Source organism: Tiliqua scincoides, chromosome 8 (assembly GCF_035046505.1).
Source record: "Tiliqua scincoides isolate rTilSci1 chromosome 8, rTilSci1.hap2, whole genome shotgun sequence".
NCBI lineage: Eukaryota > Metazoa > Chordata > Lepidosauria > Squamata > Scincidae > Tiliqua > Tiliqua scincoides.
In genome coordinates this window covers 48,229,405-48,253,394 of record NC_089828.1, presented here as the reverse complement: position 1 = coordinate 48,253,394, position 23,990 = coordinate 48,229,405, and the positions used below count along the sequence as shown (strand labels likewise).

Sequence of the window (23,990 nt, the reverse complement as noted above, 5' to 3'; positions counted from 1 at the left end):
TGCTACAGCGCCATCATAGGACGAGGACATGGACTTGGGGAACTCTTTCCAGCTCTTCCTGGTTACCTTTCCAAATGCAATGGCTTCCTTACATATGGTAACTTGGATAGGGCTGCCTGATTTTGAGTCTGACAGACAGGTAAATTCCTCTCCCTCCACTCCTGAAGCATCACGTCCATTGCTCATGTCTTCACCATCATGAGGGCTAGTATGTTTGCTCTATATCCTCCACCACTAGTGAACAGTGCACTCTGATGAACTTCAGTTTGACCCAGTGCAAGTCAGCTCCTTGTATCAGGTTGCAGCTCTTGCTCGTGTTGCAAGAGCTGCAAGGCAGACCTCCAAACTGCCTTGACCTTGTGACTGCTTGTGTTGGATGCACCTCAGATCTTCAGGCTGCCCTCCTGGGTGTCTCTGTAACTGCACGCTGTCCCAAACAGCTCCTCCTTCTCCGTCAGCGTGATAGACTTTAATCCTCACCCTTTGCCCAGAATCATTGGGGCATGAGAGCAGGAGCATCTAGGTCCAGCTGGAGTCCATCTCATAGCAGTTACGCAGTTGCCCTTTTCAGTCATACAAATTAATCTGGCTTAATCCCAGTTCGAAGAACAACGGGAACACGACTACTCCCACTTATGGAGCCCGGGAGCCCCATCAGTGAGATGCCATCCCACAGTGCTACAGCGATCAGTCCACAGAAACAAGCGCCTAGGGGTTGCAGAAAATTATGCCAGTTTATCCCTTCCAACTTCTGGGAAGAGGTGAAGAAGATACTGGTGTTGTCAGGACCACTGGTAAGACCCACAGTTTGGGGAAGGGAAAAACCCTGGTGCAGATAGCAGGCTGGAACAATCCGGATTTTGAGGGCTGAGTTTTGCTAGAGCTGACAATATGAGGTTTGCATGCAGGACCTTAGATCTGAGTTATATTCAGACTCAGGGTTAGGAGAATTCTGTTAACTTTTCAGGGTTGTTGTGTTCTTTTGCCACTACACTGAACAAGTGATGCCTTATTAGCACTGAATATAGTTGAACAGTTATTTAGTTGACTGCTGAGGCTTAATACAAGAGAATCAAACTGAACCCAAACCCCAATTCAATGAGGTTCTCCACCCCATCCCCAGTAAACTGAAACTAGTAACCTATCTTGGTTGTCTTGAATCAGAACTGAACCCTAAGCACAGAAAGTGGTAAACAGCTCAGAATAAGTAGCTCAATAAGCAGGTCTTCAGTTTTCCTATGTGTGATGAACAGTGCAAGCCTAGGTGTGTCTAAAGCTTACTCCCAGGAGTCTAAAGCTTACTCCCAGGAGTCTAAAGCTTACTCCCAGGAGTCTAAAGGTGTGTCTGGGGCTTACTTCCAGGAAACTGTATACGATCACATCCTATATGTTTTATTTTCCTTGCCATCTAAAAATTTTATTGTATGTATTTTGTTTGCAGAAACCTTTACATTAAAAAAAATACTGTTCTTTTTAAAAGTTTTTATTTTTTCAGATTGAACAGCCTTTGTATTTTCTCCCTAAGTAGCCCTCATATTCATGGATATTACTTTGCAAGCAAAAGACTTCGATGCTATTCTGTTTGAGAGACATTAAAACAGGTTTGAAACTGGTCAAAAGAGTCTGAACCTAGTTCCTGAGCCACTTTTTTAACGTTTGTGTGTAAAATAAACTGAACTGGAGCTTTAAAAAAAATGCCAATGAGCCCGAACCAGAACTGAACTCAAATGTCAAATAGTTTGACTCTGATGATCCAAGCTCTGCTTGGATTCCACACAGTCCTCCCGGCATGATATGAGATGATGGTTTTGAAGCTTCTAGAGCAGTGGTTTTCAAACATTTTGGCGCCAGGACCCCACTTTTTAGAATGACAATCTGTCAGGACCCACCAGAAGTGATGTCATGCTCAGAAGTGACATCGTCGATTTAGGCTTCAGACCTAAGCTGCAATCAGCCAAAGGTCTCATTACACAGTGCGCTTGTGCATAGTTCGGAATTCAAATATTCCAGCTCAGAAGTCAAAGCAGAACATAGACTTGAGTCCTTCTCCAACCACTCAGCCCACCCCCCTTTCCAGCATCCCGTCTTCCCACCTATTCAGGACAAAGCACCCTGCCTCTCTCCCACTGGGAGTTCACCCTGCTCAACAACTCTGTATCCTGTATTTTCAGCTCCGTATTTTCAGTGGTGGCTGAGGTAGGTGCTACGCAAGTCACCTGAAAGTGGCTCACGACCTACCTAGGGGTCCCAACCCACAGTTTGAGAAACAATGTTCTAGGGTGTGATGTGGTTAGATATTGGCTGCCACTAGCAAACACTTCTGTCAAACAGAATACATTCGCTTATAACCTAAGGATGTGTCTGAATAAGAAGCTGATTACTATGTACTTAATGATCCAGAATGTTCCTTAATGGAGAAGGCCTCAGAAAGCTGGTAAAATGATGCACACCTGAGAAGAGGGGCTGAAGCAAGGTGAGAGCCAGGTGGCTCATGACTCTCTTTGTGTGGTCAGTTTTTGTGTGAGACTAACAGGGTTGATGTTATCTGAACAGAAACTGGAATGGGAGCTAAACTGAGAGTACGCCAAGAACTGAAACACCTTGGGGGTGCCCAAATATGCACTCTTGGAAACAGAAGTAAACTGTTAGCTGCTTACTTGTGATGAGTACTCTACTATCCATCCAGTGTGCAGCCTGTATATTTGTAAATAAAGCAAATACTACAAAGATCACCGGCCTCCAGCCCGCTTTCCTTCAAAAGAAGCCAGAGCCCAGGTAGCATGGAATTTCTTACCATGTGGGGCAAGAGTGTCACAAGATCTTTACATTTGCCTGTCCTTTTCCCCCAGACACTCATTCAGTTGTTGGTGTTTATGATCCACGTCGTCAGCACAATATTCTGCGGCCACCTTGGCCAGGTGGAGCTGGCTTCCGTCACCCTTGCAATCGCCGTGAGTGTTTAACGTCCTGCGCGAGGGGCCTTTGCACTGTTACAAGGCTGGGTGGAGGATAAAAATGGGCTATTAAAATGACTGCCTTAAAGACAGAAAGCAAGAGTTCCCAAAATGTATGCCTCCTACTATGCCTTATCAAAGATGAAGCAGCCATCTTCCTGGACTAGATGATCTTGCAGGTCCATCCCAACTCTATGATTCTATGAAGGAATGCAGCAAGTTTTCTCCTCTATGAGTTACTGCTCTAGTTCTTCTTCCTACCAGTCAGAGCCTCTGCTATATGTAGTTCTGCCATGTATTTTCACTAAATGCGATTGCATAAGTCAGTCACTCCTGATGCAAAGGAGTAAGGCATGGGCAACACAATCCTGAGTTTCCCAGTGCCTGTTGGAGCAGCAGCACCAAAGTGGCTACCCCTGTATCCAGCAGGCACTGCAAGCAGCTGGAATTCTCCTCGGGGTAAAGGGCTTTTTGACCCCTTACCCTGGAGAAAGCCCCAAGACCCGCAATGGGGCTTCTCAAGTCTGCACCAGCTACTTTGAGAGACTCTGTGTCGGGCCTTCCAGCCCAACACAGAGTTCAGGATCTGGTGGAGCAGAACTGAAGCACACCCTGAACCTGCCTCCCCCCTGCCCCACACACACACACAATCCGCCCCTGGTGCAACCCACATCATTTCACCGAATGGATGGGCTACCTCGGTCAACACACTCCAGACTATTTTGCATCAGACTGATGAGAGCTTCCCGTTTTAATTTTTGAAAAACCAGGATGCCCTAAGTGTTGGACTGCTGTCAGATGAGAACAGATCCTTTAATTAAGAGGTGGCGGTTATATTGGGGTCAAAGGAACTCTCGAAGGCAATGACATAGAATTTGATTGGCAGTCGAGACAAGAATTTGATTGGGAAAGCTTGCCACTTGTCTTCTGCTAGGCAGTTGTTTGTTGGAGCATGCAAAATGTTAACATATTTTGTTACCCATTGATCAAAAGATTGTGAAACTTGGAAAATTGAGTCTTGTAATTTTTCTCATGCCATGTAAAAAAATCCCATACATCCCATGTAAGCAATGGCTGCAGAACCTTCCTTCTGAGGCAAAGTAGACTCATATTGTAGATAGGGTGTGGAAGCTTTCAGTGCAGGGTGAAAAGGGGGAGGAGACGGACTGCATGAGATCACATCTCATTTCCAGTCCTCCACAGTTGGAGGATCAGCCGAACTGACCTTTTCTTTGAAAGCACTTTGTATCTGCAGGACTGGCCCATCCATGAGGCCAACTGAGACAGTAGCCTCAGGTGGCAGGGTGGCAAGGGCAGCTGTGATCCATCTCTACCTATCTGCCTCCACTGCTCCTCCTACTGCTCCCTGGGTTTAAAAAAGGAAGAGGGGAACAGAACTGGACTTGTGGGATTTGGCAGGATGGTGGGCTAGTGCTGAAGAGTCCTTTCTTTCCTCCCACTTCCCCTTCCGTTCCCTTCCCGTCTTCCTTGTCAAATCCAGGGAGCAACAGGAGAAGCAGTGGCAGGTGGCATTTAGTATGCCAGCTGAGGCTCCAGAAGGACTTGGGCCAGCCCTATGTGTCTCCTTTTGTCATGGTGAAATCCCAGGAGGTTGTAAGAAGAGAGAGCCTGAAAGAGAGCCTGAAAGCCATAGACCGTGAAGAGCGTGCTGTTCTTTCCACCACTCATCCTCCTTATCGTCTCTGCTCTGTCTTTCCATCTCTCTCTTGGTTTCTAGGTTATAAATGTAACCGGGATCTCAGTTGGATTTGGTTTGTCTACAGCCTGCGATACATTAATATCACAGGTGAGTCACGGCATCTGTTCTTCACCTGTTACTTCACCAGGATCTTGGAATATTAAGCAACCTTCCATTGTCCATGACAACCATCACCCGAAGTTGCCATTTCCTGATCTGTGTTTATATAATCAGAAACCTAGTTCAGGCAAAACAGGAAACCAGGATTCCCCATTACATGAATGAGCTCCAAAGAGTTGTGGGCTTCCCCTCTTTCTCTTTTGCACCTGAAGTTTTTACCCTTGTTTTGAATTCTGGGGAGGTGCAGCTTGGGGGCAGCAGGTGAGGCAGCCAAGTCGCTGGCCAAAGCACCGTAGCCTCCCCGCCCGCTTTCACCCCAGGAGGCTCTCTGTACACCCCAGAAAGCAGGTGTAAGAAGAGCCTCCTCAGGTGTAAGCAGGCAGGGAGGCTGCAGAGCTTTTCTATGAACAGTGACAGGCTGGTTCTGCTTCACCTGCCACTCCCACATAAGAACAGCCCCACTGGATCAGGCCATAGGCCCATCTAGTCCAGCTTCCTGTATCTCACAGCGGCCCACCAAATGCCCCAGGGAGCACACCAGATAACAAGAGACCTCATCCTGGTGCTCTCCCCTACATTTGGCATTCTGACTTAACCCATTTCTAAAATCAGGAGGTTGCGCATACACATCATGGCTTGTACCCCATAATGGATTTTTCCTCCAGAAACTCGTCCAATCCCCTTTTAAAGGCGTCTAGGCTAGACGCCAGCACCACATCCTGTGGCAAGGAGTTCCACAGACTGACCACACGCTGAGTAAAGAAATATTTTCTTTTGTCTGTCCTAACCCGCCCAACACTCAATTTTAGTGGATGTCCCCTGGTTCTGGTATTATGTGAGAGTGTAAAGAGCATCTCCCTATCCACTCTGTCCATCCCCTGCATAATTTTGTATGTCTCAATCATGTCCCCCCTCAAGCGTCTCTTTTCTAGGCTGAAGAGGCCCAAACGCCGTAGCCTTTCCTCATAAGGAAGGTGCCCCAGCCCCGTAATCATCTTAGTCGCTCTCTTTTGCACCTTTTCCATTTCCACTATGTCTTTTTTGAGATGCGGCACATCCCACACCGCACATCCCTGGTGAATTCAAACCACACTTCAGCATTAAAACTGAATTTGGGAAACATGGTTTACTTTGAAGCACCATTTCAGCAGGATGTGAAACCCTGGTGTGATTCTTGTTTGTTTTTCCCTAACTGTGGTTTGACCAATTCCCCATAAGTTTGCTAGTGTTCCCAGAATGACCATTTTTCTCCAGCTTTGTTCTTTTTTTCTCCAGTTGATGGGCTGCAACGGTTCATCTCAGGCTGCTACTGGGCACCAACCCATTACTACCAGGTTACTGACTGTTACTGCCATTACACCCCATTACTGCCAGCACTTCTACTGGTGGATTCTGTCTCTTTTCTGCTGAGTCCCCCACCCCATCTCCAAATTTTTCCTCTATTTTAAGAGGATTCTCAGTCTTGTGCCATCACCAGGCCACACCTCAAAAATCTCTGGTTTTGGGGTGAATCCAACCAATCCAAACCCTAATTCCTGACTTTGGGCAAAACACAGAACTGTGGTTCACTTCCCACAAAAGCAAGACAAAAATCCCACTTCCCTTTTGTGCAAAACAGAAGATGAGAAGCTCACAAGGCTGCCAGCTCTTCGGGGTTCATTCACACAGCAGGGAGTCCATGCTTTCCAGTTAAGTCTCAACTGGTTCATTCAAGGGCCTGCCTGAATCACATCCATCAAGACTTCAACTTTGCTGAACTGCAGACCGTGTTCCTTTAATCTGTGTTTTCATTGGAAAGCTCTTTCATTCTCTCTTACAAAATGGCTTGTGGAAAATTGTTCTAAATGGCCACGATCAACACAAAAAGAGATGAACTGGAGCCATAGGGCCGTGCGTTTCAAACCAGACACTCCCATTAGAAAGTCAATACTTGGACACCAAATTCCTCACCCTCCAGTACCAACATTTGATATTATTTCAAAATGTGCAGCAGATAGCAGGCAGGTTAGAAGTTCCTTCTGCAAATCATCCAAAACAAATGATCCAAAATGTTTAGGGGATTGAGCCTTGTGGAGAGTTTCAAGAACATTTTGCTTAATTCCTCAGAGACCTGAGCCTAAAAGGACAGAGTTTATTTATATAATGATTAATGCTCTGCCTTTTAAGACAAAAATCTTCCCAAATTTAAAAATACAATAAAAATCAAACAATTGAACGTTCACACTGACTGCAATTCTGAGATGTTTGATCTCTGTATTGGACACTTTTTGTCCTGTTTTGGTTGTCAAGCAGGAGACAGCTTGAAAAGTTTCTGAATTAAAATGCAATGCCTTCTATACGCCGATGCAACCGTACTCAATTCAGGGAAATAAGAAAGAGGAAAGGTCTCTGCCTGATCCAAGGTCTAGTATGCCTGATACTAGAAATAGCAAGAAAAGTTGTTTTAGAACATTCTAGAAAGAGAGGGGACAATCAATTTCTCTTCGGCTTGATGAATTGTTTTAATAAAATGCTTACCGTGGCTCCTGGGTGCTGACATCTGGTAAGTGTAAATACTGCTTCTTCTTCCAGACATATGGCGGTAAGAACATGAAACGTGTGGGGACAATCCTACAACGGGGGGTCCTAATCCTACTGCTTTGCTGCTTCCCCTGCTGGGCTCTCTTTGTCAACACGGAGCAGATCCTTTTGCTCATTGGACAGAATCCAGAGGTCTCCAGGTAGGGCAGCATCTTCTCTACTTTGGGGGTATAAAACAGATGTGTTGGCACTGGTGGCTTCACCCAATGTTGCCCCAGAATGCATCGCAATCCATCTAACCATGCATTCTGGACAACGCTGGGTGAAGGGAGGAGATTTGCATTGCCAAGTAGAGGCTACCTCAGAAGACTGCCTGAAGCTCCGAAAACTCAGTAGTTTCACTACGTGCAGGTAGAAAAAACTTTTTCTTTTTTTCTTCACTTTCTCTGCCTTTTTAAAGGGCATCCCTAATATCCGCATAACCATGGATAACTGAAACCACGGATGCCGGAATATGCCTGTACCTGTGTTATCAAGATTGTTTTGGCCTTTCAAAACCAGAGCATTGGGTTAGTTAATTGGGAATTGGCTTCAGTTGTGTTCACCAATTGGGAGGGAGTACTTTGGGTCATCCCTTTTGGTCCTTTCTAGAACATTGGGATGCCTCTGATTGGCTGGAACCTTCTAGAAGGGGAGGAAAAGGTATAAAAAGCTCCTTTGGGGGAGACGGTGGGTGTGCTAAGTTGTGGCTTCCCATTTGCTGGACTCAGCATGGCAGGGATGCATTCTGCACATGTCCTGGAGCTATATTCCCAATGTGAAGTTAGCTGGTATTAATGAGGAGCTTGGCTTTTTTTTTTTTTATATCTGCTTTGTCTGAGTCTGCAAATTGTATTCTGGGGTTGTCTGATTATTAATATTACTTACTTTTAATAAATGCGTTATAAAATCTGCCTCAGATGTAGGTGATCACTGAGGGCCCAATGCTATCCAACTTTTGAGAGCTACTGCAGCTGAAATGCAGCCTTGAGGAAAGGAAACAAATGTTCCCTAGCTTGGAGGAGGCCTCCATGATTGCCCTCCCACCACAGGATGCAGTGCATGTCCCATTGGCATGGTTGCACCAATGCTGAAAAATCGGATAGGTTTTGGCCCTGAGTTGGGAACTTTGGTTCTGTCTAAATTCACTTCTAACCATGAAGTTATGTTGTATTTTGCCAGGACTTGGGAGAAAAGACTTGTATTTTGCCAGGACTTGGGCTACTTGAGAGCCTCTTGTCTCCCCCAAGTAACTGGGATGCTGACAGGTCTCTGGTTTCCCCAACTGGAAGACTGGCAGATTGGCGGTGGTAGCAGCCTAAATGCCACCATCAGCCTGGCTGGGGAGAACTCTGGTTTAGGGGCTGTGGGCAGCGGGTGGCCACAACAGAGTTTGTCAAGAAAACAACAACAAAAAAGTTTTATTCTGCTAGGATGAATTTCCTTCCAGAACTGGTACGTGGACTTGGGAGACCACTCTTAGCCAGAGGCAGATATGTTTCTTGATGTCTCCTCTCCCTGTCCTTCCTCCACAGGCTCACGCAGGTTTATGTCACAATCTTCATTCCAGCGCTTCCAGTAAGTCTTCATCTTGGTGGTTTTTCTCAACAGATTGTTAAGACGCCCAGGTTGCTTAGTTGCTCCCTTTTTCCTTTCCATCAGGGTTCCTGTGCTACTAGTCAGTTGCATTGCAGGCTGAAATCCATCAATCAGGGCTGGTCCGTTCATGAGGCCAACTGAGAAAGTTGTCTGAGGCAGCAGATTGGCAGGTGGTGCCCACTATAAATGGAGAGGTGGCATTTGACAAGATGCCTTGTGGACTGGGAGAGGGGGGTAAAGGGGGTAATTTGTACCCGGGCCCAGGGTCAGAAAGGGGGCACAGAAAATTCCTGAGATCTGACATTTTCCTATCTCACATGAACTCTCTGCCTGCGCATGATGCCAGGGCACAACCATGTAGATGCAGTGTTAACTGCTGCTGCAAGCCATGCACACCAGGCCCAGGAATGTATCCTAACACAGTGTCAAATCTGGGAGGAAACTGGCCTGCCACAGTAGCTCTTTGGTTTGTGGATCCCAAAACCATGAAGGAGTGCTGCAGAAATTCATTTTGGTCCATTCTAGTGTGAGCCTAAATACGATGATGCTAATTTTCTGCAATGGATTTTCTATATTCCAAAGATTTTAGAGAAACTTAGGAGTGTATTTGGTTTTCAATTACTTTATCTAGCTGCCAATGCCACATGGTCATTGGGCTCATCTCACATGGACCTGGGCTCTGCGTCCAGAAGCCTAGTAGACCTGGGCTCCAAAGGCTATTGTGGCTGTCAGCACCCTCCCTCTGCCCTATTTTGCCCCCCCCCCGTCTGTCTGCTCCCATTGCCCCCTCCCCCTTTGGAAGGAGCCCAGAAGAAACTTTGTACCCGCTGATAAAATTCCTCTCATAGGCCGTAGTCTTGGGTTGGCAGTGCTGGGCACCTCATGGGGTGCCCATCAATCAAAATCAATCAAAATCGTGTTGGGAGGGTTAGGACAGACAAAAGAAAATATTTCTTTATGCAGCGTCAGTCTGTGGAACTCCTTGCCACAGGATGTGGTGACGGCATCTGGCCTAGATGCCTTTAAAAGGGGATTGGACAAGTTTCTGGAGGAAAAATCCATTATGGGTTACAAGCCATGATGTGTATGTGCAACCTCCTGATTTTAGAAATGGGCTATGTCAGAATGCCAGATGCAAGGGAGGACACCAGGATGCAGGTCTCTTGTTATCTGGTGTGCTCCCTGGGGCATTTGGTGGGCCACTGTGAGATACAGGAAGCTGGGCTAGATGGGCCTATGGCCTGATCCAGTGGGCTGTTCTTATGTTCTTAAACTACAATTCCCAGGAAGCCTTGCAGGTGGTCTTGTTATCTGGTGTGCTCCCTGGGGCATTTGGTGGGGCCACTGTGAGATACAGGAAGCTGGACTAGATGGGCCTATGGCCTGATCCAGTGAGGCTGTTCTTGTTTCTTATGGGGTGCAAAGGGTTTGTCACTCCAGAGATCTGATACAGGTTAGTGGATCTTTTGCTTTGTAGAAGTGTATGCTTCTCACCTCCAGTTTTGTTCCATTCATACTTTTGTAAAGAAATCAAAGAATCCTAAAAATGCAATCAGTAGTATTCGCTCCTCCAGAGGAAACCAAGCCAGATAGCATTGTCCCTTGTACATCTGGTCACTGGGGGAAGTGGGGAGTGACTGACAGGTGTTTCTTGAAGGGATGGGCAGGGTGGAGCCATTCAATAATCTCTCACTGCATCTCCTTCTCCAGGCTGCATTTATCTACCAGCTGCAGATGAGGTATTTGCAGAACCAAGTAAGTAGCCTCTTCCCTTCTCCTCTCATGTGCAAGAGAAGCAGGTGTGTGTATGTGTGTTGCATTTTGTGAGGTTATTCTTTAAAAAGTTTTGTTATTCTTAAAAAACATTTCCAAGGATTATTCTATCCAGCGCCTTTGCTGTCATGAATCATTTTTCAAACTCACTGATCAGGAATGAGGTTAATGTTGTATTTGGACATAAGAAATAAATTTTGCAGTGTTCCCTTAAAGCAGGGCTTTTCAAACTGGGGCATCACGACACCCCAGCCTGCGGGCCCCGGCCCCTGCCCCCTTAAGGAGCAGGGGCAGCCTGGAGGCAGCGGCATGATCCCCAGGATCACGCCGCTCAGGGGGGCTGCAGGGACTGGAGTACATGTACCCAAGCCCCTGCAGCCTCCTGGGGGTGCGGGGAGCCCAGCACAACCTGCAGCAGGGCTCCCTGCAGCAGTGAAAGTAGATGTGGAGCGATCGCGTCCCGCCTCTGTTAGAGTGGAAGTGGAGCGTGATCGCTCCGCATCTATTTTCACTGCTGCGGGGAGCCCTGCTGCAGGTTGTGCGGGGCTCCCCGCACCCCCGAGGTGCCTTCCCACTGCCTTCCCCCACCCCTGCTGCCTCCCCCCTCCCGCCCACACAAGAACTTAGTGGCTCTCAAACTCTCCCAGAGAGTTTGAGAACCACTGCCTTAAAGCTTCAGTCCAAGTCCCTTAAAGCTTCCCAGTCCACGCTTTATGTAAAGAATGATGCCCACTTTAAGCTAATTAGCTGCCCTTCTTTCCCCAACAATGACCCTAGTTCTGCACTGCTGGACCCCACCACCAGAGTAGCTCACCTGTTCAACCTGCAGAGGTCCTCCTTCCTTCTCTCTCCTGCCATCAGCTTCTCCAGCTGCTACAGCAACACCTTGGTCCTCAGCAGGTCTTGGGTGTGTCGGTCACAAACCAGTCTCCAAAGTTCATTAGCCCATCTAGTTAGTTAGTCCATCAGCAGTTCCAGTAGTCCATCAGCCATTCATTCCTCAGTTCATTAATCCTCAGTTCAGCTTTCCTCCCTCTACTACCCACCAAACTCTCCCTTCATCAGGTGCTGCTTTTATCCCTGAGGGCCCTATTGCCTTCAAGAGGTTGCAGCTGTGCAGCACCCTCACTACAGTCTGAGGCCCTGGTGTTAACCCCATGCTTGCCTGCCAGAGCAAAGGGCCACTGCTGACACCACACCATATCTCCTCGAGGGTTCCTGCGCATTTCTGTTACAAGATTTGTGCCAGAAGCCCTGCTAGGGGGCTGTATATATAACTGTGTGTAACAAATCAGTTAACATACTAAGAGCCCAATCTAATCTCCCAGCCCTAGTGCTGGCGCAGAGCTCCAGCGCTGGCTCTGGGTGTCGTAAACATGCCGTAAAGCAGATTTACAGCCTCCTATGAGAATTCAGCGCCAGTGCGGGCATTGGGGTGGGTGGAGGCATTCGGGGGGGAGACTGGGGCATTGTCTGTGGCAAGTTCCTTAGTCAAACTCACAGACAAGCTGACCGTGATCAACAGCAGTTAGGTTATTACAGTAATGGGTCATTTGGCCTGGCATACACACACACACACACGCACAATTCTTGTGTTGGATGCAACCCCTAAACTAATCTTTCATTCCAGAGGATCATCTGGCCTGAGGTATTCTGCGGCATTGCTGGGAATATCGTAAATCTCATTGCAAATTTTGTGTTCATGTATGAGTTGGATATGGGGGTCAGGTGAGTAAGACGTGGGGAACTATCTATTGGGAAGAGAGCTGCATTGGAACTGGGCTTGAGCTGTATTGCAAGCCTTTGGATTTTGATGTAAATGAAGGAATTTATCAGACAAAAAGACTTCCTAGTAGCTCCTGTGGGTTTTTTAATCCCACCAACTATAAACCCAGATTTGCAGAACGCTTCAAAGAACACTTCCTTTGCAGGCCTCCAGAGAACAGAAATTAACGATTAAAGCAGTGATTTTCAACCTCTTTCGTCTCATGGTACACTGACAAGGTGATAAAATTGACAACTGACAAGGCACACCATGCTGTTGGTCTGGGGCTCACACCCCCCAACGAACCTACTAATAAATGACCCTGCCCCAAACTTCCATGGCACACCTGCAGGCCGATCGTGGCACACCAGTGCGCCATGGTACAGTGGTTGAAAGTGGCTGGATTAAAGAGCTGGGGCACTGACATGAATTTGTGTCCTAAGAATTCATTGCTGGTCCAGCAGGGGGCACTGTGTAGCCAGCTTCTTGTATGGTCCTCAAGAAGTTAAGGCAAGTAACATTCCTCTTCTGTTTACCTTCTTCATCTGGTCCTCCGAGTAAGACTGCCTCTGAATATCTAAAAGCCATTGGTAGACCTCTCTCCTGAAATCCATCAAATTCTGTGATTAAAAACTCTCTCAATCCTGCAGCAGTGAGTTCCATAAATTGTGCTGGGTGAAGGATTCCTTTCTTTCGCCTGTCCTGGTCCTGTTACCCAGGGTTGCTCCACAGGTGGTGTTTGGCAGAACACATGCCAGGAGCACACACCTGTGCATGGCCAGTCACTGAAGCAGTGAGGTCAGCTGCTGCCACTGCCTGGTAAGCCCACAGGTGTGCTTATGAGGTGATTGTGGGGCAGCAGGTGATGTCCCAGATGTCCTACCCCCTAATGCTGTGCCAGGGGCTGGTGCCCCTGGAGATTGTTACATTGTACTGGGGAAAGAAAGGAAGGCCCTCCACTGCTGCCTCATTCTCAGTGTCTCACGGTAAACCTTCCTTTTGGGTGCCCAGGAGGAAAGCTACGTTGGAGCTCAGCAGCAGGCAGTCGTGAGTCCTCCATATCACCACCACCACCACCAATGTCCCTGTGGGTGACAGCTTGAAGACTCACAACTGCTGCCTTCCTGCTTTCCAAGCACCATGTTGAGGGTTGATGGCTAGTGCATGTGCTTTCTAAAGCGAGGAGGAGCATGTCATGCCTCCGGCAAAGCTTTGGCCAAGATCCCCCAAATGCTGGAGCCGCCACTGCTACTGCCCAGTCATTTTCGTTGGGTGTTCATGAGTCTAGCACTATGAGAAAGTGGGGTGGCATCAGGATAGAAATTGGCTAGGTTGGACATTGCCAAAAGCTCATGTCCATCAGAGGCCCTACCCAGCTGGGCCAAACCCTTGAACCCCACAGTACAGGTCAGCCATCACCATTTTCCCCCCTTTTGGCAGTAGGAAATGTGGAGGGAGCCACCGACCACTGCCTTCTCTCTCATCACCTTTTACCAGTAAGCTTGGGGTGCTCCCAGTGCAGGACTTTCCCTTGGGGCCTTTAGCCGCCTGGTGCTTTCATTGATGAGCGAGAGAGGGAGGAGTCTCCATCTGTCCATTCATACCGTTCTTCATGTTGTAAACCTCTTCTGCGTCCATCTGCCAAAATGACATTTGGGTTTTTGTCTCACTCCTCCTAGGGGCTCTGCCTGGGCTAACACCATCGCTCAGTATTCACAAACCATTGCGCTTTTCTTCTACATCAGATGGAAAAAGCTTCATGTTGAGACCTGGGGAGGTGATTATAGTTTTTGCTTTTAACACACACCCCCTCACTGCACAGTTGGCGATGCATACAACAAACCGTCCTGACCACATGACTCCACCATATACAAATTGGTTCCCTAGCTCAGTATTGTCTGTGCTGGTGGACAGTGTCTCTCTGGCATTAGAAGGTCTTTCCCAGCCCTACCTGGAAATATCAGGGATTGAACCCACAGCATCCTGCATGCAAAGCAGGTGCTCTACCACTGAGCCACAGTCTCACCTACTTTGCCCAACATCCAGGTCCACAGTCAAACTGCTGTGTGTTCTGGGCAGTCAAATCTTGCTTCTCGGGGCAACTTTCAGCTATAACAAAATGTCGCACAAGGCTCTATTTTTCCAGTTTGTTTGTTTTTCCCACCTAGGCTGGACTTCTGCATGCCTCCAGGAATGGGACGTCTTCATGTCCTTAGCAGTTCCCAGCATGCTCATGATCTGCATTGAATGGTGGACGTTTGAAATCGGAAGCTTCCTGATAGGTTAGTGGGAAGAGGGCAGAGCCAGAAGGCTGGAATGCTCCCATTCGGCTTGCTGGGTATGGCAATATAAATGGAGGACCCAATAAGATTCACCCCTCTTCACAGTAAGGTGTTTGACGCTAATGTCATCGTGTCATAGTCACCAACCTCTGTTCACGGATCAAAGGGGGGAAACTATTTGTCTGCACCGTTAAGAAATGGAAGTGCATGGAGCAGAACAGGAAGTGGGGAGAGTGTGAGAGAAGCTCTAGCCTACCACTCTTCTCTCCTCCCCACTTCCTCTTCTGCATCATCTTCTTCCTTTTCAGATATAGCAAGTACAGGAGGAGGAGAGTGAAACTGTGCTCCTTTCATGCTGCTTCTGAGCTCATGAAAGAGAAAAGTGGAAGTGGCACCTCTGCATGTGGTCTAAACCATAGCTTATTGCATGGATGGGCCCTCTAGACCTCCGGACCTGGGCCCATCCCCGACCACCATTTAGATCCAGCATGTGTGTGCACTCCCTCTGCAGCACCCCTTCCTCAGTGGTACCTCTAGCTCTACCTTCTCTCTTTTCCCCCCAGGTCTCCTAAGTGTCCGTGACCTCTCTGCTCAGTCCATCATTTATGAAGTGGCTACTGTGGCATACATGGTAAGAATTTCTCCTGCATCATGCCCAAATTATAATTTTTTTGGGAGGGAGGGAGCGGAGAACTCCCCACAGCACAAGCAACCCAGGGGATTTCAAGCTCTGGGGGCATTTTTACAGCTATTACAGCAGCGTGCAGTTCCATATGGTTATGGTCCACCATCTTCTGCCATTCACAGAAGATACTGGGATGCTGTTATGCTCAAATTCAACATGTTGATCAGATCTATAGAGGGACCTTAGTGAGAAGGGAGTGAAGTGAGACCACAACCAGCTGGTATTGGTTAAGCATACTCAAGCTTTTGTGGATATTATTGGCAATAGGAAAAGTGCATAAGTTTCAAAATGCCTATGTTCTTAAGTCCCTATCCAATCATACTCAAACAAGCACACTCTAATGAGTAGTTAACCCAATATAGGGCTGGCCCATCCATGAAGCCAACCGATGTGGTTACCCCAGGCAGCGGATTAGTGGGAGGGGGTGCCCATCTCTGCTGCCTACCTCTACTCCTCCTCCTTCCACTCCCTAGATTGGAACAGGAAGAGGGGGACAGAGAGGAAGAGGAAGTGTAGAGGGGAAGAGAGTACAGAGCTAGAACACTGGAGAGTGGGGGAAGCAGAGGCTGGCACATCACCAGGTAAGGGAGGGTAGCATTTGGCATGTCACATGAGGCATCAGGAGGTCTTGGGCCAGCTTTGACCCAACAGGTACCCATAAGATTTGTGGCAGGGAAGCCAGTGAGGTGCATGTGCTAACTGTCTTGTCTGTTGCATCTCCTGTTGAAGTGGGCATCAGAGTAATATAAAGGCAAGTTGTGGTCCTTGCTGTAAAGGGGTTTGTTGGAAGACAGACTTGTACAGAGCTTAGTGGATCCTAGAGTTGCCATTGGCCAGCACTTCTCCCCAGTAATGCTGACTCCTCAAATATGGACATCATCTTTGAACAGTCACCCTGTTGTTTTGTAAGTCTCAAGGAATGACTTAAGACTCAAAACTACTGCACTTTGCCGTAGGTGTGACACAGTGTGCTTTTTGCAGTCTTTGCAAGTTTTATGCCTATGTCTTGGTTATTTCTTGCCTGCTTTTCCTGCCATCCGTCATCAGTTCTGCTGAAGTACCTCCATTTCTGAGGACGTCAGTTCCTCTTTTACGTCTGCTGATGATTATGTCCCTCTGTAGAGATCAGCCACTCGTCCTCTGACGCACCCACTGGGGCAATATTTGCTCTATACACATTTTAAGGATTTTGTGGTTACAGACTGTTAGCAATGCAAAATCACATTTTCTAATGCAAAATATGAGTGGAGTGAAACATGATGAGCGCAAATGCCATTGACAAAAGATCCTAGAACAGCTGTTCCCAAACTGTGGGTCGGGACCCAATTTTTGGTGGGGTTGCAAAACTGGCAAGACAGATCCGTGGATCAACTGTTAAACAAGCTGCTACTTGGGGGGGATTGCCATTCAATCAACATTATAGCCACACCCCTTGGCATTCATTAATCAGGCAGCCTTTAGGGCTGGGAGGGGGAATGCAAGGTCACCATAATGGTCCCAGTTAGATTAATGTGGAGCTCAACAAATATTCCAGTAGTCATCCCCCCCCCCCCCATAATAAAAAGGATAAAAACAGATAATTGAGTGGCTGGTAAAGCAAAAGCACATAAAGTTAGGTGCGTCCCAACAGAGTGTCACTTTAAAAAGTGGGTCCTGGTGCTAAAAAGTTTGGGAACCAGTGTCCTAGAAGGCCTTAGGGCCTAACACACCACTTGGAAAGTATGGTGCAATTGCCTGCATGGCAAAATGGCTGGTTTTGGAAAATAGCACCCATCTAGATCAGGGGTGTCAAACTAGTTTCATACAGAGGGCTGAAGTTAGCATTCAGGGCTTCAGCTGAGGGCCGGAAGTGATGTCATTAAGCAGAAAGTGACATCATTAAGCAGCTAATGGCCAGAAATTAGACCCTCTTCTCATGTAGCAACTCATTAACTGCAAATTACAGAAGAGGAAGGATGCAAATCTTGATCATATTCCAAGATCTGGGAAAGCCCAGTTTTCATGTGGGCTGCCATTTCAGCTGTAACACCTCAGCAGCTGAGAGCCTGAGGGCCAGAGAAAAAGCTTCCAGGGGCCGCATCCGGCCCCTGGGCCTGATGTTTGACACCCCTGATCTAGATCAGGGGTGCCCAAACCCTGGCCCTGGGGCCACTTGCGGCCCTCGAGGCCTCTCAATGTGGCCCTCAGGGAGCCCCCAGTCTCCAGTGAGCCTCTGGCCCTCCGGAGATTTGTTGGAGCCCACTCTGGCCCGACGCAACTGATCTCAGCGTGAGGGCACCTGTTTGACCTCTTGTGAGAACTGTGGGATGAGGGCTCCTTCCACTGCTTGCTGTTTCACGCCTGTGATGCAGCAGCGGCAGCAAAGGAAAGGCCAGCCTTGCTTTGTGCAAGGACTTTTATAGGCCTTGAGCTATCACAAGACCTTCATTCCTTCATATAAGTTTAATATATCGTTAATCTATTATATATCTTTAATATATTCATATATATCTTCACATATCTTTAATATATTCATTTATGTAAACTTATGTAAATTTATTCAAATTTGAAATGTAAATTAATTCTTTTTTTCCCTGGCCCCCGACACAGTGTCAGGGAGATGATGTGGCCCTCCTGCCAAAAACTTTGGACACCCCTGATCTAGATGAACCTTAAGAGGTGAAAGTATTTCTAAAGTTAAGTGAAAGAATCCAGTTGAGGATATCCTGAATTGAGCATGACAAGTGGCATAGGGAATGGAGCGAGTTAGAAGCTCTTGGACACAGAACTTGCCTGACAGTGACTCTCCAAGATCTCAAGTTTTGCCAGCAAAAATCTTGCAACCTTGGGACAAGTGTGGGAGGTGAGGTTCCACCCCCCTCCCAACCTGACAAGCTCGAACATCTTGCATCTTTTTTTTTTAGATTCCATATGGGGTCAGCTCAGCTGTCAGTGTCCTGGTGGGGAATGCTTTAGGAGCTGGAAATACAGAGGAAGCCAGGAAGGCATCTGTGGTCTCCATCTTGTGCACAGGTTGGTGTCGTTTCGCAGCATGCAAAATCCTCTACCCTGGGGCACCTCCCACTGATAAGCTCAGGGGACGCAGCCACCCAACACGCTTAGGAAGGCCAACAGCAAGGCTGTCCCAAGGTCTCCAGTAACCTGGTGCCATCACTATCTATAGTGACTCTTCTTAGAAGGCTACAGGAGGGGGGATTATTTTGCTGCGCTTTTCCACATTTACTATGGATTTCTCTTTTGTCTCTTTTTTTCCAGTGTGTTTTTTCTTCCTGGTGGGAATCATCCTGGTGTCCACAAAGAACATCCTCGCTTATGTATTTATCAGTGAGGAGTGAGTAATAGAGTATTCTTTTGATGATACGAATACCTTGCATCAACATTGCACCGTGTAGTATTGACAGCACCTTCACAAACCCCACCCTCCTCCAGGTGGCTTAACAATTGTATTATGGGGATGGAGTTGTAGCTAAGTAGTAGGACACCTGCTTTCAATACAGAGTTGTATGCAGTGGATATATAAATAAATATATATATATATTAATTTTTATTTTTTTACAGGTCTCCATTCCCCCCTTTCCTCTGTTTTTGGGGCTGCTGCATTTTAGATTGTAAACTCCTCGAGGCAGGGACCTGTTCTCCTGTACTCTGCAACGCATCATGAACACTGATAGCACTGTGTATATGTAGTAGCACTGCTATATATTTATATTTATACCTCTATTTTTCTTCAAATAGAGAGGTGGTTGAACTTGTGGCATGGGTGATGCCCGTCTACATCTGCTTTCATCTGTTTGAAGCGCTTTGCGTGAGTATCTCGCTAACAAAATTTTCTCTCTCTCTTTCTATTGGATACTCTGGTCAGGGTTTGGTTTGCTTCTGCAACCTGTAAATAATGACGGAGCCGAGAGATGACGACACACCTCTGAGGATGTGCAAAACACACTTCCATCACCAGCAGACCCAGCTTGGATCAATCAGAAATTAGAGGGCGTGGCTTTCTAGGATGTGGCTTCTGGCACCTCTTTGAAAACAGAGAGATTACAGATTAAGTTTACTTGTCTGTAGACTAATTGTTTCTAAGCAAAACCCACCTGCTTTGTTAGTCACTGATATTCTTTATGTCTGTCACAACAGGCATCAATTACAGGAGGCATTCCATCTTGTTTTGGAGAAAAAAAAAGTTATGCCTCATCCAAGAGGGAGCTGACTGCAGTGTTTAGAAGAACTTAGATTAGAATTAATTTTTAAGAAAATCTGCTATCCAATTAAATGGGGCACTTTCTTATTCAACCAAAAGTTTTAACCGGACCCATTAATCAATCAAATGCTGCAACCCGCATTTATTCCTACACATCCTCTTTTCCTTCTTGCCTTTCACATCCTGCTTCCTCCAGAGACAGAGAAACAGGAGCGTGTTCATCCCAAGAGCACCCAACGTGCCAAATGCTGTCCTGTTACCCAGCAACGTGCCAGCCACCACCCCTGCCATTCTTTGACCTCCCTCCACTCCAGAGGAGGGAACAGAAAGTGTAGAAGAGAGGAAGGCATCTCTGATTGCTGTGTGATGCCCTGGTGCCCTCCAGAATACAAAATGGTGCCCATGGGCACCCAGAAGCCACTGCCACCTGCCACTATTCTTTCAGGTGGCAGCTTCTAGAAGGAAAAATAAGAAATAGAAGTCCCTGTGGACTCTCAGTAAGTTTACCACCACACCCCCAAAATTGCCCCTGGACAATCACTGGGGAGCCCAGTCTGACTTTGTGGTGGAAGCACAGCCTACAGGAAGTCTGCTCTAGAGGGCTGAGCCTCCATTTGCCTGAAGATAACATGCAAAGGTCGCCGGTTCGAGGCCATCGGCACCGTGCGACCTTGAAGCAGCTGACAAGCTGAGCCGAGCTATTCCATCTGCTCTGAGCGTGGGAGGATGGAGGCCATAATATGTGACCAGATCAAGAAAGAAACATCTGAATGTTGTGGTTTCTTGAAAGATAGAAACTTCCTTTCAAATTGTAAAAATCCCTACGGGGATTTAATTTGCCTGCCTATGTAAACCGCCTTGAATAAAGTCTAAGGAGAAATCTGAGGACCAAGAAAGGCAGTATAGAAATACCTGTATTATTATTACTGTTTTGGACCTGGCTAAAAGGCAGAGCTGAGCAAGCACCACCCATCCATCTCCACAAATACATTTTGCAGCTTTCCTTGCACCTTGAAATCAGTGCAATGGTTGAGCTGGCATTTGAAGTTGAAACATTGGAATACGGCCTGAGCACGCTCACCAAATTTAATTCTGTGGTCTCTGATGTCGACTGGAGAGATCATGTAACAGAAGAGCAGGAAGACTAACAGAATGCCCAGTGACTGAGTTGAAATTGTATTTGTTCATTTTGCTCAGCAAGTAACATGACCCCCTTCCTCTCTCCACACAGTGTACCACCAGCGGCATCCTACGTGGGACAGGGAAGCAGAAGCTTGGCGCCATTTTCAATGCCCTTGGCTACTACGTTGTGGGCTTGCCAGTAGCAGTTGTGCTCCTTTTTGTGGCCAAAATTGGACTGATAGGTATGGGGGGGGGCTTGGAGAAACAGAGTCTCTCCTTAGACACACGGGTGAGCATTTATTTATGTATCTATTTCTAAAATGCCTCCAATGCTCTTACAGTCAAATAGGCACAATACAAAAAAGGGGGCAGTGGAGAAAAGAGGAAAACGAGTTGATATAGGGATCAGAACTATCCTGCTCTTTACATAGCAGAGTTGCAGAATGACCAAGCAGGGCTGCCACTGATGAAGGCAGGTTCTGGGCAGGGAGGAACCAAACAGCTGTTGATCTGTCAAGTGGAGAGAGGTTGTACTCTCACCTTTCCTTTGATCCAGCCCTTACTTTGGGAAGGGGCTGCAGCTAAGTGGAGAAGCATCTGTTTTGCATTCTGAGGGTCCCAGGTTCTATCCCTGGCAGCATGTCTGGGTAGGGCTGGGAAAGACTTCCTTTCTGAAACTCTGGACAGCTGCTGTCTCTCAGTCCAGGCAATTCTGAGCTGGATGGACCGATCATCTGACTCCTTCTCAGGGCTAATTGGAGCTTGACTTTCCTTGGGAAGGTGGCAGTTCAACACCTCCTCTTTGGCCCCAAAAGTGACACGGCTGCTTTTAATGTTGTTTTTAAGCTGCATCGTTCTTTGTTGAAACTGGCTTGAGATGGCAACTACCCCTGGAAGTTGTTTCTGCAGGAGAGAGTGTCCCTGTTGACCTTTCATGAGGCTTCTCTGCTTCCCCCAGGTCTTTGGCTAAGCATGCTGCTCTGTGCCTTCATCCCTTGTGTGTGCTCCATCACCTTCATCGCGCGAATGAACTGGAAGCAGGTGGCTGAAGAGGTGAGCGGCACAGCCTCAGCTGTGGGAATGGGAGAGCAAGGGGAAAGATAACAGGGTTGGCCTCCTGGCAAAGCAGGGTGCCCTTTCTTTGTTCATTTTGGAGACTGATCCCCCCCCCCCAATCTTCACAAGTTGAGGACAAGGCAGACACAAGCCCCTTCCTGCAAGCCTAAGCCAAAGCAAGGTTACCAAAACACCTCTTTCCTTACCACTCTTACCATCTTCTCATTCCCACTAGAACTTTTAATTTAAAGCAGGAAGAGGACAATGGAAGCAGTACATAACAAGACTGACTGTCCTTGCCTTTTTTTTTTTTTTCAAAAATAGCTTGGGAAGAGAAGGTGGTGGTCCAGGGGCAGGTGGGCTTGAGAATAGTTGGCAGCCAATGGAGGTGACAAGTGGGTGCAGGGCACTCCCCTCCCAAAACTTCCACCCCAGAAGGCACTCAGCCTCATTAGCCAGCCGCCCAACCCAGGGCTGCTAACAAATCAAGTGCCCTCCACTTCTCCCCCTCTCTGGATTGGAAAAGAGATGGCGCGGAAGAGGAAATAGGGGGGAGAGTGGGGGGGCACACTGCTGATATTTGCCTTTCCTGTTACAATATTATGTGAGTGATTTCACTATGTAATCAATCAGAGCCGTTCTGGTATATTTCCTGTTTAACATGTCATTTTGGGTGGTTTTCCTCATAATATATAGTTTTTTAAAAAAAGTTTTATATGGACATAATGGTAGAGAAAAGTTTACCATGTACTGTGCTTCTAAAACTATTTTTACCTTGTATAGCCCCTTGTTGTTCCCCAATGGGGGTGGTGGGAGCAGTTATGTGCTGCAAAATGAGTTAAAATTAAAAAAGTTATCACCATGTGACCAAATCCTCAATGGGCTGTTGGGATCTATCCTTAGGCTCAGCACCGTGCAGGATTGACGCCGAAGCTGCCCACTGATGTGAACTCTGCTCCTGTCCCAACTGACACAGCTCCTATCCCTGGTAAAGAGTGGAATTTTGTCATGGCTACTAGAGCCAGCATGTTCAGCTATAGCATATCCTTCACTACGAGGTACTTTGCAGGAAATAGGGGAGTTGAAATTGATGACCTTGAAATCATTTATAGTGGACACTGTTTTATTGATTTGATGTACTGCAGTTTTATTATTTTTTTTACTAGCCATCTTGGGCACCTGCTCAAGGAAAGGAAAACAAATCTGTTCAGTCCCTAGGAGGACTTTTGGTCCAATCCAGGCCTGTTTTTTTATGCCAGAGATGCTCCAGCCTACCACTCTCTTCTCATCTTTTTTGAATGCGGGCAGCAAGAGGAGAGGCAGATGGGCATATAGTAGTGCTACCCTACCAATTTGCTGCCTGATGCACCCATCTCAGTTGGCCTCATGGATGGGCCAGCCTTGGGTGTACTAACAGAAAAGCTAAGAATCTCTCTGTCCTTTTGTGGCACAGTGAAAACAGACAACCAGAATGGAGTCGTTCTGCTGAGCTTCACCAAGACAGATGGACCCATCTACCAGATTCAGCTCCAGGATGAGATGAAGCCCAGCTTCTCCACAGTTGGCAAAATTCTAACAACAAAACAGCTGATCGTCTATCGGGGACTGGCTGTTGCAGCTGCTGTCGCTATCCTTGCTGTTGGAGTTACAATACGGTTCTTGACCATTTAAAATTAAGTGCTTTGTGTGGTGGACCATGGAGGAGATAAAAGGACCCCCATAGCACCAAACCTAGAAAGGGGACACCACGATGTCCACTAGCAGCACCTGAATTTTGAAGTCCTAGTCCATCACTGTAGAACTTGCATTCTGGTAGGACTTGAAACCCAGATTTTGCAAGCTCAAAAAAGCACTGGATTGCAGAATATGTACAGAAAATATGCTTTGCGGAATATACCTTTTACTACCTTATACTCCCTAAAAAGAAGCAGTCTTAGACCACTGCCTGCCATTTCAGTGAAGACAAAGGGCCAAATCCTATCCAATTTTTCAGTGCCAATGGGGTGTGTGCTGCATCCTATGGTGGGGGAGGCAGTCACAGAGGCCTCCTCAAGGTATGGGATCGTTAGTTCCCTTACCCCGGGGCTGTATTGCAACTGCACCGGAGCTGAAAATTAGATTGGACCCAAAGCTGTTAAAGCATCCTGTGGTGGAGCCAAATATATTTGACCAATAAAA

At 47.2% G+C, this 23,990-nt stretch overlaps 1 protein-coding gene across 1 annotated transcript; it reads left to right on the top strand.

The window, feature by feature from the left end:
- The first annotated feature begins 635 nt into the window (after window positions 1-635).
- LOC136659327 (multidrug and toxin extrusion protein 2-like) lies at window positions 636-23,483 on the top strand. Its single transcript, XM_066636464.1, has 17 exons — window positions 636-794; window positions 2,850-2,951; window positions 4,693-4,761; window positions 7,345-7,493; window positions 8,868-8,910; window positions 10,642-10,686; window positions 12,335-12,432; window positions 14,149-14,246; window positions 14,638-14,751; window positions 15,315-15,382; window positions 18,340-18,448; window positions 18,692-18,767; window positions 19,172-19,241; window positions 20,866-20,998; window positions 21,715-21,809; window positions 22,716-22,800; window positions 23,266-23,483. Exons 1-17 carry the CDS (start codon window positions 636-638, stop codon window positions 23,481-23,483), a joined length of 1,731 nt encoding a protein of 576 aa, XP_066492561.1.
- The last annotated feature ends 507 nt before the right edge of the window (window positions 23,484-23,990 follow it).

What these genes read in the sequence shown, in the direction of transcription:
- LOC136659327 (XM_066636464.1), top strand. Translation starts at nt 636, where the DNA reads ATGGAGCCCGGGAGCCCCATCAGTGAGATGCCATCCCACAGTGCTACA. An exon ending in CAGAATCCAGAGGTCTCCAG is followed by an intron (nt 7,494 to 8,867) that starts GTAGGGCAGCAT and finishes CTTCCTCCACAG; the next exon opens with GCTCACGCAGGTTTATGTCA. An exon ending in TGACACAGCTCCTATCCCTG is followed by an intron (nt 22,801 to 23,265) that starts GTAAAGAGTGGA and finishes TTTGTGGCACAG; the next exon opens with TGAAAACAGACAACCAGAAT.